The sequence below is a fragment of the Mus caroli genome, chromosome 9, assembly GCF_900094665.2.
Source record: "Mus caroli chromosome 9, CAROLI_EIJ_v1.1, whole genome shotgun sequence".
Taxonomy (NCBI): domain Eukaryota; kingdom Metazoa; phylum Chordata; class Mammalia; order Rodentia; family Muridae; genus Mus; species Mus caroli.
The window spans coordinates 10788933-10806874 of NC_034578.1; the positions used below are offsets into that span (position 1 = coordinate 10788933).

General features: G+C 48.4%; 1 protein-coding gene across 5 annotated transcripts in view; it reads right to left on the reverse strand.

The window, feature by feature from the left end:
- Amotl1 (angiomotin like 1) overlaps window positions 1-17942 on the reverse strand; it is a 100492-nt gene that overhangs the window by 54141 nt on the left and 28409 nt on the right. Inside the window, exon 1 of one of the 5 annotated variants that reach the window (XM_021171537.2) lies at window positions 16173-16346. The exons of 3 other annotated variants lie outside the window; for them this stretch is intronic. In XM_021171537.2, coding sequence (XP_021027196.1) covers window positions 16173-16221 — 49 coding nt within the window. In that variant the 5' untranslated portion in view covers window positions 16222-16346. Of the gene's footprint in view, window positions 1-15910; window positions 16000-16172; window positions 16347-17942 lie in introns of those variants that run through there. One more of the 5 variants, XM_029481387.1, reaches the window with a different exon arrangement.

A 17942-nucleotide genomic window follows, 5' to 3' on the forward strand; every position in this document is an offset into this window, starting at 1 on the left:
GTGGAACACACCTTTAATCTGGGCTACACCTTCTGCTGGAGACAATATAAGGACATTGGAAGAAGGGAGTTTAGCTCTTGCTCCTTCGCCTGCTTGCCATGTGAGACTGAGTAACTGCTAGATCCTTGGACTTCCATTCACAGCTGCGACTGAACCATTGTTGGGAATTGGGCTGCCGACTGTAAGTCATCAATAAATTCTTTTACTATATAGAGACTACCCATAAGTTCTGTGACTCTAGAGAACCCTGACTAATACAGTGTGTGTATGTGTGCATGAATGTGTGTGTGAGTGTTGGTGTGTGTACACTAGTGTGTATTTATGAGTGTATGTGTGTGCATGAATGTGTGTATTTGTATGTTTGTGTGTGTGCACAAGTGTGTATATGTGCATGAGTATATGTGAGTATGTGTGCATGTGTGTGTGCATGCATGCCTGCATGTGTATGTGCATGTGTGTGTGTTTGTATGTATATAAATGTGTTTGTATATGCATGTGTGTTTTTGTACACATCTGTGCATGAGTATGTGGGTATGTGTGTATATGTGCATGCCTGCATATGTGTATGTGTGTGTTTGTGTGTATGTATGTTTGTGTGCATGAGAACTGAACTCAGTGTTTTGTACATACTAGGAAGCATTCTACCACTAACTGAGCTATAGCCATTTCTTGCTTCTTAATGTATTTTTATTTGATAGAGGTCTTACTAAGTTGACAGACTGGTCTAAACTCAACTCAATTCTGTGGTTCAGGAAATCCTGAACATGCAACCCCCTTGCCTCTACCTTCAGAGTAGTTTAGATTGCAGCCAATTACCACCAGGCTGAGCCAGATGGCTGTCTTTTCTAAAGCTTTCAAAATGACTACAATGTGGTGAATGTTGGGGATTCCTAAGCTAAGGGAAAGTGGGGTACATCAGGGACAAAGTCAACAACAAAGCACTGCTGCCCACCCTTGCCCTGCAGGCTCCTGTACCAAGTAGACATGAGAGGGTTGGGCGGAGTCAAGAGCTCACATGCTCCAATCAAAGTGTGGTGTTTTCTTAAAATCCTGTGGGGTCAGAAGTGGTGTGGGGCAGCATGCAACAACTTTACAGGCTATTGTCTAGCCGAGTGACTATGAGACCGAGCTTTGAATACAATGAAGACATGGATGTGTACAAGGGGAGCAAGAGAATGTGCGCACTTTTAATATAGCTCTCACCCTGCATTAGCCATCACAGCCACAGCAGCATTCATAACAATCATTTCTCTCCAGCTTTACTGTGGCTGGCCATGAAAAGGTGAGCTCAGGAGCTCCAAGCCACAGAATAGTAGTCCTTAAAGGGACCTGTGTTCAGACAACACCAAAGATGCGCTTCCTTTTACTACATGGTCATCAATGAAAAAAAAAAAAAAAACTAGTGAAAACACACACACACATGGATGGACAGATGGACAGACGGACGAGTGGACAGACAGGTGGACGCTGTGCCCTGTTATATGGGTGCTCAAGACATCTTTCACACATACACCGGGTGCATACATTTAGCAACAGACATTCTCACAACCACCAGGGTTCCGGGTGCAGAGGAAAGGAAAGAGAATCCACAGATAAGAGAAGAGGCCCTGCAGATGAACAGGCTAAGGTGGGTTATTCCAGTCCAGCAAGAAACAGCTGGGCTAGCCAAGAACTGGCCCTGCCTAAGGAACCAGGGTCAACATCACACCAGGAACTGTGACAGTGATGCATCTCTCGAGTCTGGATCAGATTCTTGGGTCTGAGAGCAAATGTCTACGTGATCTTGGGTCCTGTCCCATGTCCATCATCTTGAACAGGGACCTTCTCCAGCAAGAATTCCTCCTCCTCCTCCTCCTCCTCCTCCTCCTCCTCCTCCTCCACCTTCTTCAAGCAAAATGCTGGTCCAAGGATATGTGAAATGAGATCCTGGAAGCAGACACAGCCTGAGAAGAAGGCTGTTTTCTTTGCTGGCACTTCTTTATGGGGAGCAGGCGCTTGAAGAAGCCACAAAGCCTTCCACACACGGCTACCACCCAGAAGGCTCCTGCACGTCCTGGCTCAGACCCAGAGACCAACAACCCAGAGTAGGGAGATGAAGGGCCTCTCATGGCTTGCTGGCTCAGCACTGTATCTGTACGGCATGGCTGTGTGGAGAGGTTCGTAAGGACTACGTCTACACAAGGCCCCCTTGTCTAAATAGGCAACTTACAGTTACCTAACCTCTTGGAGGCCAGACCCTCTGCTGAGGGTTTTGGACACCAGACCAAAGCACTGAAAAGTAGGCCACGGTCAGCATGGGGTCCCAGGTCTCTGGGGAAGGGGTCTGAGGCCCATGGAGCTCCCAGTGTCTTACCAGGAGGGAAGGCAAAGGTCTTCACTGCTGTACTCTGGAATTCTAGAGAGTTTAGATTTTCTACAGACTGACAACTGCAGGATTCCCACCCCCTTCACTCCCATCCTGAGCTCCAGTGCTTCTGGCTCTCTCTGGAGGTACTGGAAACACACTTCCCTTCACACTTCTACACTCTCTTCCTTTGTGACTGTCCTCCGGGCCTGCAGGTGACACAACCCGACCAAAACTTTTTCTCTCTAGCTTGAAAACAGATTCACAGATAATAAAGGGTGTGGTTGTTAAAGAAAAATGACTTAGGAGGAAAGAGGCAGGGTAAGGGACTGTAAGCACCATCGCAGCTCCATTCCTGTGCTAACTGGTGGGCTCCCCAGAGGCAGATCCAGAATCTATCACCATGCCAACTGAGCAGACTCAGAAAGCCCCCTTAAGGTTTAAACTCTAGACATCAGTCTCCAACTGCCATCCAACACACACACACACACACACACACACACACACAGCATATAGGGTGTGGAGACACTGGTACATCTCTGTCCTTAGGTTCCTTTCCACAAGCCACATCTTGCATACATAACCTTCTGGTCTATCACTTCAAGGTCAGACTTTGTTTGATTTCCAACACAGTCAATCATCAGGCTCCTCCTCTGGCTGTCAGTAGCCTTCCTGAGCTCCTCAGCATCCCTGCATCCTGTGAACACATCACCTTCATCCTCCCAGTACTACTACCCCTGTTGTCTCACACACTCCCTTCAATTGCTTTAAATTCTCAGTAAACCCTCCTCCCCGTGCCTCCGCTTCCAGGCACAGCACCTCCACAGTCTCCAAGCAGCCTAGGCTTGGAGGACATAGAGCTTACCATTTACCATCAGCAGCTCAGGACTTGGCTCAGGTAAGGTAGGAAAGTGCTACCACCCTCGTGAAGACAACGCCTTGGAAGACATGCTGTGTTGTGGATTTCTACGAGTGGCATGCAGTTAAATGTATTCTCTGTCTACACAGAGAAGAGTGCTGTGTTCTCTGGAGCACTCTCAGCACTACATAGTTTACAGAAAATGGTATTAGTCCCTCTCTGAGCATCTCTGATAGCTCCTTCACCCTTCAGCGTCCTAGAATGTGAGGATGTTTCCTGACCCCTTTGCAGTTAATACTGGCGCTTTGGGATCTACAGGCCAGAGGCCCTTTCCTCAAAGATGCCTCTGACAGAAGGACAATAGCCAGGGGTCACCAAATTTCACAACTTCCTGATAGTTCCATATCATCTAAAGCTTCCCACACACCTCAGAACTACTTCACCCCCAGATCAAAAAACCGCCTCTAACTTTATAACAGACACATTGAACACCAAAACCAACTCTGCAGCTTCTACCTCATCTAGCGGAGCGTGAAGGAATTTGCTGAGTGTGTCAAAACCTCACAGCTGAAGTTTGTGACCTGGCTTGGCTCAGGAAGAACTGGAAGTTTTCCTGGAGTGTGGAATACTCAACTCAAGGAGATTCGCACTTGAAAACATCGGCTACAAAGGAAGTGGAAAGCCCAAGAACACAGCTGGAAAAAAAAAAAGGATGAGCCAAGTCACAGCGCAGGTGCCTGAGACCAGGTGACACTTGCAAAGGCAGCCTCCTTACACTCCTGACACAACACACCTGCACACAACACATCTGCTCACAACACACATCTGTGCCCAACACACACCTGTTCACATAACACACACCTACATACAACACACCTGCTCACCACACACACCTATGCACAACACACACCTCTCTAAGAGGAAATGCACATTGCCTTCTCATTCTCTTTGTCCCTGGAAAACGTGAGTGAGACACAGGGTTTAGCGTGGGGAGTAACAAATGAAGCTCCCATGAATCTCGGCCCCATTCAAGGCATGGTCTTCCAAACTGGCATCAGACTGGAATCCTAGTCCGTGGGCCAAGCCTTCTACTCCAGAAAACACAAGAAACCAATACAATGATGCCTGTTTAATTTAGACTCCCTCAAAGGGAAACGTGTGATAACTTTAAGCCTGCCTAAAGTGTAACTTAGCTGTGCTTACTTAGAAATGTTTCTGATATATTATCAGTGAGAACCAAAGGGTTGGACGTGTTCAAGAACAGTGTGCATGCACTATAGGAGCTGTAAATACAAAGAAGAGAGCAGGTCTTTGCCCTTAAGATACCAGGATTTGCTTCTAGAGAACTCCATGCACAGTTGTGCACTGAGAAAGGAGCATACGGCTTTGGACGGCCAGGAGCGATCGCTGCCTACAGGCAGAGGGATTCTGCATGGCATTACCCATGGCATCGCGATGATAGAAACGAAAGAAACTTAAGGGATGTCTGTCTAGCATGGGAAACACAGAGTGTGGGATTGAGTCAAGCCAATGCTTCTTGTATTAACAACAGATAATCCAGGCAGTGTGAGTGAGGGTCAGGGGTCAGGGTAGGGGAAGCACAGGAGCAGACGCCACCCTGAGCATCTAGAGAGCATTGTCACGGTTCTTGGACGTTGTTTTCACAACAGAATTGGGAGACTGTTACTGTAACCTGCAACTGTGAGCTAAAAACCCACTCCTCTCCTCAACTGCTTTCTGTGAGGGCTTTTATCACAGTAACAAACACGGAAGCAGGACAAATGCCCCTTGTCCCACTGACAACAGCAAGTTCCTGCTGCTCATTTTTGAGAAAACACTGACCAAATACCAACATCAGAAAAGCCACTGCTTGCCCACTGTTCTTCCATGACATTTTAATTTTCACGTTTGGTTCCATGGTTAGGAGCACTGGCTGTTCCAGCCGAGGACCTGGGTTGGATTTCCAGCACCCACAGGGCAGCTCACAAGAGTCTACAACTCCAGCTCCAGAGGATATGATGTCCTCTGCTGGCCTTTATGAATACTGCATACACGTGGTACACTTAATATACAGGGAGATCAAAACTCATACACACAAATGCATCTCTCTTTTTTTAACTTTCCCTTTGAAATCAGTTCATTAACTGTGCTTTCCTCCACTTCTGGGAAGAGGCAGTTCCTGTTCTTCCTGGACACAGGATGCTAAACAGTCCTCAAGTTTGAGATTTGACTACATTAAGCATTTACACTGCTAGAACTAGAATGTTCTTAAGTGAAGGCACTTACATTTCATTTTCTGTGTGCAGAATAAATTGTCTCTGGCTCTGGAAGAGTCAAGTGTGGCACTCTGACTACTGCTAGGCTTCCCACAGAGATACCACAGCACTGTTTCTGCACCCAGAATAGATACCAATATGCAAAAGAGAAGCACAAGCGCATAGGATTGCTAGGACAGTGGTGTTTAGGCCCCAGGAATCTCCCAGGGTTCCACAGAGCACTCTGAGAAACACGCTTCTGTATCAGACACTTGCCCATCCCTCCAAGGGTTATGTCTATAAGATGTGAAGTGTGAGGATTTTAAGATGAAAATGCTGAAAACCGTCTGTAATTAGAAATGGGTTCTCTCAGCCCAGGCATAGGGGTATGCCTAGCACCCCTGGTGATCACTGACTGACGAAGGCAGACTGAACTCTGTCAGATGAGGGGAACCCTGCAGCTTCAGGACAGCACAGCACAAGACAGACAGTTGGTCCCCCAGCTGATCCTGCAAGAAGGCTTATGAGCAAGAACGAGGCCCAACACGGATTACTTCCCAGGGTGAAGGAGAGGCTCCAGGACATACCCTGCTCTTAGGAAATGGGAAAGACGCTGAGGTGACTCACCCAACAGGAAACCAAGACACCAGGGCAGAGTGACTGACAAGGAAAGAGAGTGACTGTCACAGAACACCAGCATAGAAAGAGGAAGACAAAAGATGTAACATCCAAAGATATGCATGCTTTGGGCTTTGTTTTGCCAAATTTGCTTCTTGGTGTCGCAGTCCTGGTCCCACACTTCATCCACTATGATTCTTGACATCAGACCTAAGATTTGTTACCTAAACAGTAAACGAAACTCCTCAGAACCACTAGTTAGGCTGCAGTGATCACTAAATCAGACAAGGCTATGCGTGGCTCCTGTACAGAGCAAGTGCTCAGTAAAATTTACACCATTAGATAAAATTAGGGAAATTCATGATCACAGGAAGCTGGGGAGATGGTTATCTCAGAGAGAGAGAGAGAGAGAGAGAGAAAGAGAGAGAGAGAGAGAGAGAGAGAGAGAGAGAGAGCGCAAAGTAAAGGATTACCAGGAGTTCCCCAGAGACTCTTTCAGGCCCTCCAAATTACCTGGATACTGTGCATGCAAGTCCAGAGCCACATGGTCTACAGAGGTATTAGAAGCCAGGATCTAAGGGCCACAGCCCCTCATAGCTTGGTGACAACAGGGTGCTGGATGGGGTGGGACACACCTGCCTTCTGCATTGCAAAAAAACAAAAACCAACCCTCTTGTGAGCCTTTGCTCTCTAACTTTTCAGTTCCCCTGTGGCACAACACTTGGCCAGCATGCATGAAGTTCTAGGTTCAACCCCTAAAGGCAGAAAAAAATGTAAGGAGAGAATAAGGTAGAGAGTGATTAAGGTTGGCATCTGACTTTTGACCTCCACATGCACATACACATATGTGTATGAATATCAACATATAAACATACACATGAAAATATATAAACAAAAAAATGTAAGTTTCATGGGAGCAAACAGCTGGTACTCATCCAGTATCGGTACAGGGAGACCTTAAATATTGTTTTTATCGTACCTGCTCCTGTTCCATTCCAGTTGCTGTGATAAAAATATTCCTATAGCAAGCATCTTGGCAGAGATTTTATTGTCCTACAATTCTAGGTAACGGCTCATAATAGCAGGGAAGTCACAGTGGTAGAAGCTTGAGACTACTGGTCACTCCACATCTACAGTCAAGAGTTCGGGGCAAGTGGGACACAAGTGCACCAATGCTCAGCGTTGTTTACTCTTTCACAGGGCAGGACCTGGACTAGGGGATGGGGCCACCCACAGTGGGCTGGGTCAGTTAACAAGTCAGTCTCCCACAGGCAACCTGATCCAGATAATTCCTCGGTATGATTCTAGGTTGTGTCAAGTTCACAGTAATTATGTCAGTGCCCTCATCGAGTTGTCCACTTGAGTCTCCACTTCATTTAACAGTCTATTCACTCATTCGGCAAATACTTCTAGAGTAAATGCTTCTTAAATCAATTACTCTCGTATTGTTGTGGCAAAAGATCTAAGAAAGAAGAAGTTAAGGAAGAGAGGGTTTATTCTAACTTACAATTCAGTGGCATAGAGTCCATCGTGGAGGGAAATGGTTGGTGGCAGAAACACTGAGGCAGTAGTAGTAACGTGTCCACAATCAGGAAGCAAGCCATGAACAGGAAGTAGAGCTGGGCTATGAAGCATCAGAGCCCACCTCCAGTGACTTGCTTCCTCTAGTGAGGCTCCATCCCCCAACCAGTTCAGGCCCTGTCAAAACATCTATAGCAGCTGGGGACACCAAGTGTTCAAATACCTACGGGGACACTTCACATTCCAACTTCTGTATCCTTTTTTGCTTAACTTTTCTAAAAACAAGAAATATCACCTCAGGAATGCTCAGCAGATATCTTCCTCCAAAAAAGAAAATGAAAATTCTACAAGTAAACTTCAGGAACATATTTATAATTGTTGCCTTAAAATTAAAAAACAAACAAACAAACAAACCTACTACCCTTGGGCTGGCGAGACAACTCAGTAAGTAAAGTGCTTGTCACACAAGCAAAAGGACCAATGTTCACACTTCCAACATCCACATAAACAGCCTGACCCAGGAAGCTGGCCTGCAATTCCACTCAGAAGTGTCTGAGTCAGCAGCCCTCTGGAGCCCCTGGGCTGCCCTTCTAGCCAACCCACACTCAGCCAGAGACGGAAACCAGGGTGGAGGGCAATGGGGGAAGACACCACACTGCCCTCTGGTATCCACACTTTTGAGTGGATGCGCACACACGCATTCACACGTGCACGCGCGCGCGCGCGCACACAGACACACACACACACGTACGCACACACGCACACACAAGCTGCCTCAGCACTACAGACCTGTTCACTTTATGAGCAGCCTTTATTTAAATCTCTGCTTTGTGCTCCTAAACTAATAAAATGATCTTAGTCACTGAGTAAATGTCACCAGAATATAAATATGTGTTTTATTTCTTTTTCCCCCTCCAAACTCCTGGAATTTACTTTGGAGAAAATGTAGAAACTTCACAGTTTTGAAAATAATCTCATATTTCAAACTCAGAACTAAAAAAAAATATGTATCTCAGAGTAGAGCATTTAGACCTATTCTTACTTTCATGCTCTATATGTCCCAGGGTCATATGTAAATCCATTTATGTAATCTGAAAACAGCAACAGCCTGGGAATGCCTACCCTTAATTCTCTAGTGCCCATAATTCCACAGATCTAAAAAAGTGCATTTCTAGTATGTCTGTCCTTAAATCTTTCAACTTTCCCCTAAATCTCCAGAATGAGCAATGAAAATAATGTCAGAGATATTCAAGGTGTGTGTGTGTGTGTGTGTAGGCATTCCCAGGGAAACAAGCCTTACCAGAGAAGTACTCCTTCCACAGAACCCCCAGATGGAGAGGACTGGCTAATGAGAAACGTGGTTCCAAAGCCCTTAAGGCAGGGAAAGGGAGAGGCTTGCCTCCAACCTGCATCCCTGACCCACTCCTGAGCACAGTCCCCAAGGCTGCCCTAAGTGTACAGCAGCAGCAGCAGCAGCGCAGGAAACACCTCCTTTCTCACTAGCTCCTGGCAAACCAAGCCTGTAAGATAAGCTGGCAACCTAACATCCTTGTCTAGCTTGGTCTATTCTGAGATGATGAAGGTAAAGAGGGAAGAAACAGAGAGAAGACAACTCAGAGGCCTGGGAGCCAACAGCAGAAGCTGCCATGTGGTACCCGTGGCAAGCAGGAGCTGGGCAGCTTCAGCACCAAGCCCTTCTCTGGTTGTTGCTGTCACCATCTGTCAACAGGCCTCTACAACACTGTGGTTTAGAATCCCCAATACACTCCAGTCACCAACTTGTTCCCTGCAGGGACCTCCTCCATGTGTCTATACAACCATAACTACGTAGCCCTTAGCATGAACAGAGGGGGTTGGCGGCCTTTTTAGCATCAGGAGAGATGGCCCGCAGCAAATCCAGACACTGCTTGAAAGACACATCAAGGAGGCACAAGAGTGTTTTGTAAAAGGTTCTGGAGAGACAGAGAACAGTTAGGAGCACTCACTACTCTTCTAGCTCAGCTCTCAGCACACAGATCAGGAAGCTCACAACCCTGTAACCCTAGCCGCAAGGACCCGAGGCTGCTGGCCTCCACAGGCGCCTGCACATAGCCTCTCACAGACACACATGCACACACAAAATTAAAGCATACAGCACCTTGCCTTTGTCTCCTCTGTAGACCTTTCATACTCATTGTCCTACCTCAACGCCATGCTCATGGAAGAATATAAATATTTAGCAAATCCGTTTATTTGACAGACAGAGTTATCTTTTCTCAGGCAGTATAACCTGTCTACAGTGGCACAGATGCAGACCTGGCACGTCCTCTGAGTGCCAAGAGATGGGTAGAGAAGAGGAAATGGTGTATGGGAGAGAGTTTGATCAGAGACACCTGAGGAGAAAGCACAGGGACACCCACCACTCACCTCAGAAACCAGCCATTCCAAATGTAGCCTTTCAAATGGAGACAAACTCCATTGCAAAGAGGGCTGCTTCAAGCCAGGCCCAACTTAAAAGTACAGAGCATGGCTGAAGGTGTGTTAAAAACACAAAGTCCCAGGCCCTCCTGTGACCGCCTGAGACAGAGCAACTCCTAGAGCTGGCCTGGCGCCTGGCGTTGTAACAAGCCCTCCAATAGGCTGCTCCATGCCCTCCTCAGGATGGGACTCACATTTTTTTTCTCTGGAAACAAAAACCCAGGTCACTGAGGAAAAGGAAGCAGGACTGCTGGTCAGGAGGCTCAGATCACATCCTGGCTGACTCCAGCCTGGGGCAGCGGCCGGCCGGCCGTACATCCTGACACCTGCTGAGGTCAGCAAGGAAAGGGCATCTTTCTCTACTCCCTCCTTGTTTTTAAAAGGAAAATGGCTGGTTCTACAGAAGGAACTAGATTCTGAATACAGCATCCCAGCTTCCAATACCACTTGATTGATTGATGTTTGAAGCAGTGCCCCAAGCTGAAGAAAGAGGGGCTTCTATAAGAATACATACAAGAACACACAACACTATAGTACAGTTTGCTTTCCCGCTGTTTGGGTAAATTTTTTCACTACATATATTTTATCTGGTGGGAGCAGCAAATGCTATCCCACCCTGTGGGGGTCAGAGAACAACTTCCAGGAACTCAGTCCCTCCTCCCACCATACCGGTCCCCAGGGAGGAACTCAGATGGTCAGGCTTGGTGGCAGTGTCTTTACCCAGTGAGTGGTCCCATCAGCACTTCCTGCTGTATTTTTTTTTTTGTTTTGGTTTGGTTTGGTTTGGTTTTTTTTTTATTTACTGCAGGCTCCATTGTGTCTAGCACTGAGCTAAGTATGACCTATGTCTCATCTTGTCGTTTTCCCTCATACACCTTTGAGATACGGGAGCTGTCTTCAACCCCACTTTACCCAAGGCTTCAGTAGGTAAAGGTCTCATCTGACTGGCCTCATCAGAGAGTAATCCTCATACTTGGGAGACTAACACACAGAGATTGCCATGAGTTAGAGATCAGATACCATACTTCAGCCTTTCTCTGTGGGAGGTTCAGGTTATGAAACCAGAAAAAGGACTACGAAGGGAGAAAGAGAGGACTTAAGGAGGAGGTAAGGGAAGCAAGACCATGATGGAGCATGTTGGAGTTATCCCAATGAGGGAATGGATGGGAGGCAAGAGTGTGGAAGAGGAAGACAACAGAAAGAGTATCTGAAAGCCAGAATGAAATCACATTTCATGCTAAATGTGTTTAACTGGGGCTCAGTAAGCAAGCGCGCCTGCTGCCGAGGTTGACAGACAGAGTTCCAAAACTCACACGATAGAAAGGAGGGAACCAACTCCTGTACGTTGTCATCTGACCTCCACATGCACACACATCTACACACACACACACAAACACATATACACACAATAAATTAATAATTGTTTGCAAGTAGAAATAAATCAAAGTCAACACTAAGACTCCCAGTTTTTAAAAGACATAATTTACAATTTGAATGTAAAGCGTAAGCCTGTGAGAAGCAAGCACAGGCAGTCTGGGGACATGAGCCAAGGCAAGAGACCCTTAGGAGTGACAAACACCAAAAACACTATGCATAAAGAAAAAAAATCAGTTAATTGGACTTTACCAAAATTACAGACTTAGTTTTTCAAAATGGTTCCAGAAGGAGAAGGAAAGGAGAAACCCACACTGTGAGAGAAGATGTACGCCACAGCATGCACTCCACACAAAGAACGATTGGAGCCCAGTGGTAAAATAAACAGCCCAGTTAGGAAAGAGGCACACAGCAAAGTAAGGGGCCTTTCCCCACAGAGGGCAGCACATAAGCAAAGAGGATGCGCAAGTCTGTAGGCATGGGGAAAGACAAATAAAAGGCACATTAAGCTTACAGCACCTATTAAAACACCTACTGGGACAGCTAAAATAAAAATCAATGACATCAGGTGGTCAGCATGCAGAAAAGCCAGGTGTGTGCTCTGCAGGGAGAAATCTAAAATAAAACAGCTACTAGGAGAAGAGTTTAGCAATCATTTTATCAAAAGCATTGTTACCATATAACCTAGCCTCCTGGGTACTTATCTGAAATGGTGAAAAAAATACGTCCACACGAAACCCTACTTGTGAGCACCCACAAAAACCTTATCGGTAATAAACAAACACTGAAAGTAACCCAGGTGACCTTTAACAGGCCAGTGGCCAAACCACAGTGCATCCAGACTTTGGAATACTCAGGCAATAGAAATGAACCAACCATTGATACAAGCAAAACTTCTGGTGGATCTCATAGAAATGGCAAAGAATAAAGAGCCGATCTCAAAGGATCCATGTTTCAAGGACTTGTTTACATAAAGCAAAATATGACAAGTTTACACGGAATATGAATAGGTGAGGGACAGTGTGGGCCGGAGGAAAATGTGGGTGCCACCATATTAGGGGAACAGGAAGAGCCACCAGAGAGAGACTAGCTCTGCACCTTGACATGGGGCTGGATTCACAGTGCATGGGAGGTGCACGCACAAAACGTGTGCAGGCAGACCAAAGACCCTGGATAGGTTCTGAGGACTGCACTCGTGTAATGTAAGTTCTGCTAGGGCACCATGATGATGTAATGGTCACCAGAAGAGGAGACCGGGTACCCTGGATCTCACCATTCTCTGAAGTCATCATAATTTCTAATGGAGAGTGAAGACTGGGTGGACCACAGGCGTTTTAAAGATGACAAACAGAAATGCTGGCCTAAAATTGCAGTCCTGGCCAGAGGGGGAAAAGAGTCGAACATGCTCAGTAACCCAGCCTTTAAAAAGCTGCACTCAGAGACTTACCAGGGACAAGTTCCTAACTTTCATTCCGCCACTTCCTCCTAAACAAAAAGGGGCAAGACCAAAACCTAAAACTCCTGATTGTTGAGCCTCTTGGGGTGGCTGGGAGTTCTGCCCAGAGCTTGTTGATGACTGTCCCCTAGGGTTTCACAAGTGACAGGTTTCTTCCTGGACCCAGCACAAGATCCAAGAGCAGCAATGGCTTCCTTCCAGAAAAATATTGTATACTGACCCATCTACCACTGCCAGGTGTACATAGAACCACTCCTCTAAGACAAAGCAAAGAAAAACCAACAGGAAAAAATCTCTAGGCAAACAAATATAAAAACCTCAATAACCTCAGACAACAATTTCCAGCAAACTTTGTAATCAGATACATCCTCTGACCTGACCTGCCTGACCCTTGCTTTTCAAGGATTCTGTCATCTTCTGAATTCTGAGTGAGAAGAACCCTCCAATTTTAATGAAACATTCAAAATACTATGAAAGATCCTGGCCTGGGCTTCCATATGCACAGACACACAGAGAACCCAGGCAGGAAAGAATGCTATCTGAGAAAACTTTGGTAAACGTTCGAAGTATTAGCAGTTCTCACAGAGCTCAACAAATTGGTCTGAAAAATCAAAGCCCTGTACTATGTTCCCTTGATCTGTGTCACTGGGCATTGAAGTCCTGTGTGTTGTGGCGTTATCTTCTTCAGAGCACTTTCACAAACACCACAAGCACCCCAGAAGACACAATGCACATCCAGAGAATGCACTTCGGCAGCTCCCTTCTCCCAGCAGAGCCCTCACCTCCCTCTTGGCCTCTGGAGTCACACATCTGGGTGGGTCTGGACACCAGAAAGAGCACAGCCATCCAGTGAAGCCCTGGACAAGTGGCCTGGAAGCAACATTCTCCACACTCAGACAGAGACCTTCCCAGAAAAGCACTCAGGTTTCTACCTTCATGTGCTGCTGCTGCTGCTGCTGCTGCTGCTGCTGCTGCAAGATGCTTTTAAATGATTCAGTCTCCACACACTCTTCAATCCACTGACACCCGCCAGCACACAATGACCCCCTCCAGCACACAGTGACACCCCCAGCACACAGTGACACCCTCCAGCACACAGTGACACCCTTCAGCACACAGTGACCCCCTCCAGCACACAGTGACACCCCCAGCACACAGTGACACCCTCCAGCACACAGTGACACCCTTCAGCACACAGTGACACCCTCCAGCACACAGTGATACCCCCAACATACAGTGACATCCTCCAGCACACAGTGACACCCTCTAGCACACAATGAAACCCTCCAGCACACAGTGACACCCCCAGCACACAGTGACACCCTCCAGCACACAGTGACACCTCCAGCACACAGTGACACCTTCAGCACACAGTGACACCCCCAGCACACAATGACACCACCAGCACACAATGACACCCCCAGCACACAGTGACACCCCCCAGCACAGTCTCCACACACTATTCAGTCTGCTGACACCCTCCAGCACATAGCTGAACAGAACCGCAAACACCTAGACAACAGTGCCTTCTTCTGAAGAGGGGGAGGAAGGGAGCCACAGGGACAGCACCTTCTCCCTTGCTTGCCACCTCTAGGTGGACAAAGGTGTTCCTCATAGGGAAAATATGTGGCGTGCAAGATGAAACAAAACCAGCTCACCTAGGAACTATGCACACACACCAGGAACAGCACCAAATAAGAGGTTTCTATAACCTATTCTATGTCCTGTTCCACACATGACCCCCCCCCAACACACACACACCAGGAACCCCAGCAAACAAGAAGTCTCTAGAACCAGAAGGTCCTGCATATGACCACACACACACACACACACATATATATCAGGAGCCCCACCATACAAGAGGTCTCTAGAACTTTCTATTCTATGTCTTGCTGGTTTTCTTTCTGTTCAAATCTATGCAGTCTGTTCCTTTGCTTTTCTTCCACACAGTTCAACCTAAGTACATTCTTATTCTAAGAACTTGAATCCCAGAGATCCTGCAGTACTGAGCAACACAACCTGGGCCCTGTGTGGTAGGCAGCCAGGGAGAATCTTAGCCAGCTTGGCAGGATCCACAGCCTAGTTTTGGAAGCAGGAAACCATGAGCGTTCCATACTTCAAGCCCTGACTTTTCACTCCCTGAAAGACAGTCTTCTGGAATTGTAGCTGTTTAATATTATCCGGTTCTAGTGGTGAGCACTTTCGGTGAACAAGTTGACACTGGAGTCCAGTGGACCTCTGAGGCATGACATCCTCCACCATCACCAAGGACTTTAATAAGCAAAGCCCGCCAAACTTTAAGTCTTTGTAGGGAAACAGAACCACGGGCAGGAAGCAGAGGGGCCGAAGGACCAAATACCATCCAAACTGTAAGCATCAAGGCCCCGTGAGATCAAAACCTGTCTCCAGAAGCCAACGTCCAGGTAACCCACACACTATCCCTACTTAAAGGCATTTAGACAATACACCCACGACAAGAGCTGAAAGGCAAACATTTTCGGGGGGGGGGAAGGAGGCAGAAAATAGGGGCACAGGCCCGGGATTCATCTCCTGAGGTCCCCAAGCAGGGGACTTGGAGAAGGTGAGACCTCATCCCCCAGCCTGGCTACCTAAGGCTAACACCAGTGGGTCCCCTGCACTGTCAGGGGCCGTCACGGGCCGAGGTTCCACTTTCCTGTCTGCCACAAATGTCACGTTCCAAGAAAGTTCAACCAGTTCCCCTTTGGAAAGTTTATGCTTCCTCCCGGAAACCAGATTCTTTCCAAGGCACTGCCAACATGCCAGGGAAAGCCGGATCCTACCCCTGATTTGTGCAAGAAACTTGTTTAGGGAGAACAAAGAAGGCTCAGGGCGGAAAGGCCCGAGCCTCCGGGCCGGGGCGCGTCCTGGGGTCCAGACTGGGCGCCCCGCGCGCCTTTGTCTGCACCAGAGCAGCGGCACCCGCCAAGCCTCCAGATCCTCCGGGGACCGGGACCTGCCAGCCACACGGGAAATGCCAGTCCCGCGTCAGGGGCCCGCACGCGTACCCGAGTCCTTGGCCTCCCGTGGGAATCCCCCACGGGGGTACTGGGCACTCGGAGGGTAGTTCGGAACCGAATTCTGCTTTTTGTCTTGTTGAACCTTCTGGATCCCTCACGGGACACTCTGAGGCCCCAGCACAAATCTGGTTCACCAAGTCCCCACATCTGGAGCGGAGCTGATGTCAGCCTGGGCTCTCCGGAGCAGCCGCGGAGACCTCTCGGCCCAGTCAGGGGGAGCCCTCCCCGACCCCCGGCTTGAGCTCGTTACCTCTAAGCACAGGCTCGCAAGGTCCCCGGCGCGACTTTGCCCTCCGCATGGGGCGATCATGGGACGATCCTGGCTTGGGCAACGCGGCGGCCGGGGAATGGCGGCAGGGGGGATGGCGGCTGGGAGGCGCGGCGAAGGGAGCCTCTACACTCGGGCAGCAGAGAGATGCCCCGATCCCCCTCCAGTCCCACCCACCCCACCCCGCTGCCGGGTCCCTGGGCGCCCCGCGCTCCCAGTCGCCAGCGTGCTACCCCGGAGGGTCGCTGGTCTGATCCCTGTAACCCTACACTTCACCCCGCCCCGGCCCCGGCCGCGGGGCCCTAGAGCCCGTCCCCAGTTTCCCGTCGCCCCTCCCGGGATTTCGGAAACTGCCGGGACTCAGGCTGACGTGTCTCCCTGAGACCAAAGAGGGAGACTGGCTCCCTTGTTTTTGTCCCCTATCGCGTTTGAATTCCTGTCACACTCCCCATTTCTATCTGAATGCCTTAGAATCCTTTGCTGGACTATGCCTCCGAACCCCAGGCTAGGTTTGGTTTAGGACCAACTTTTCTTCTAAGTGGAATTTCCAGGTGAAAGCGATCCCCAGGCCCTAGTACTTCCATCAGGTGGGACGTTCAGATAGGAGGGGCTATGATGTGCTCCACTGAGGAGCAGAACAGCTAAACAGACCTTCCTTACAGCCTTAAATGTTCAATGGCTTCCTAGGACTGTGCATCCTGTGGCCACAGCCCTCAGGCCGCTATCTGCTCAAGCAAAAGCAAAGAATTTGAAATCTGTGACTCTGCCCTGCCTTTGAAATCAGACTTTTTCCCTAAGCAATGCTCCTTACCCAGCCCTCTGCGAGGTTACACTCACTGCCTTCTGAAGCCATGCTCTAGGACCCTTCTGGTCTGTCTTCTGAGAGCAGAGGCCAGTGGCTGCTGCCCAAGCCCCTACTTGGAGGGTTAGGGCATATCAAGGTTTCTGATGGTCGGCTTCCCTTTTCTCCCTTCTTACCTGGCCATGGGAGCAGGGGTCATGTCTGGCTTGTGCCAACTCCCTAAACTCACCTGCTCACAGCTTCACCCCCAGTGTTCCATCCAGATTCCATGACAGCCCTCTGATTTCTCAGACAGAAGCCCAAATGTAATTGCTGAACTTATTTCTCAAGCACAGGCTTCATTAAAGTCACCTGCCTTTGTAGAACACACAAAGCCAAGTCGTGTGCACAAAAAAAGAACAGGGCAGTAGGTTCCCTCTTGTTAAGAATCAGGACAGGAAAGAGAAGAGACCAGCTCTGTGTAGAGGGGGAAGGGGCAGAGATCCAATGGGCAGGAAAAGGAGGCACTGGGCAAGCAAGCAGCAGTGCAGCCTGGAGGGAATTGGCAAGGTTTTTCACCAAGGGTGCTTGGCAAGAGCTGATAAATGGGGAAAGAGTTTGCACTGCAAAGGAAGAGACAACACGAGTAAGTGGACAGTCACAAAGTGCAGAGCTGGGAAGGACTGAACAGTAAACGTACACAGCTTCCACTGGGCCAGTGCGGAAATTCCCACCCGGCTGTGTAAGGACTTCCCTAACGGCACAGAACAAGTTCAGTAACAAAGCCAAGGGTGGAAACCCATTTGCTTCCTACCACAGAGCGTCAATGCTGAGGGCCAGCTTAGCTGACTCTGTGCCCTACAGTCATCAAGGGGTCAACTGCTTCACTGATTCATCTGGGATGTGACAAACTATAGATATGGAGAAGAGATGTGACTGGAAGTGGAGGGAGAGGGCTAGTCTACACACCC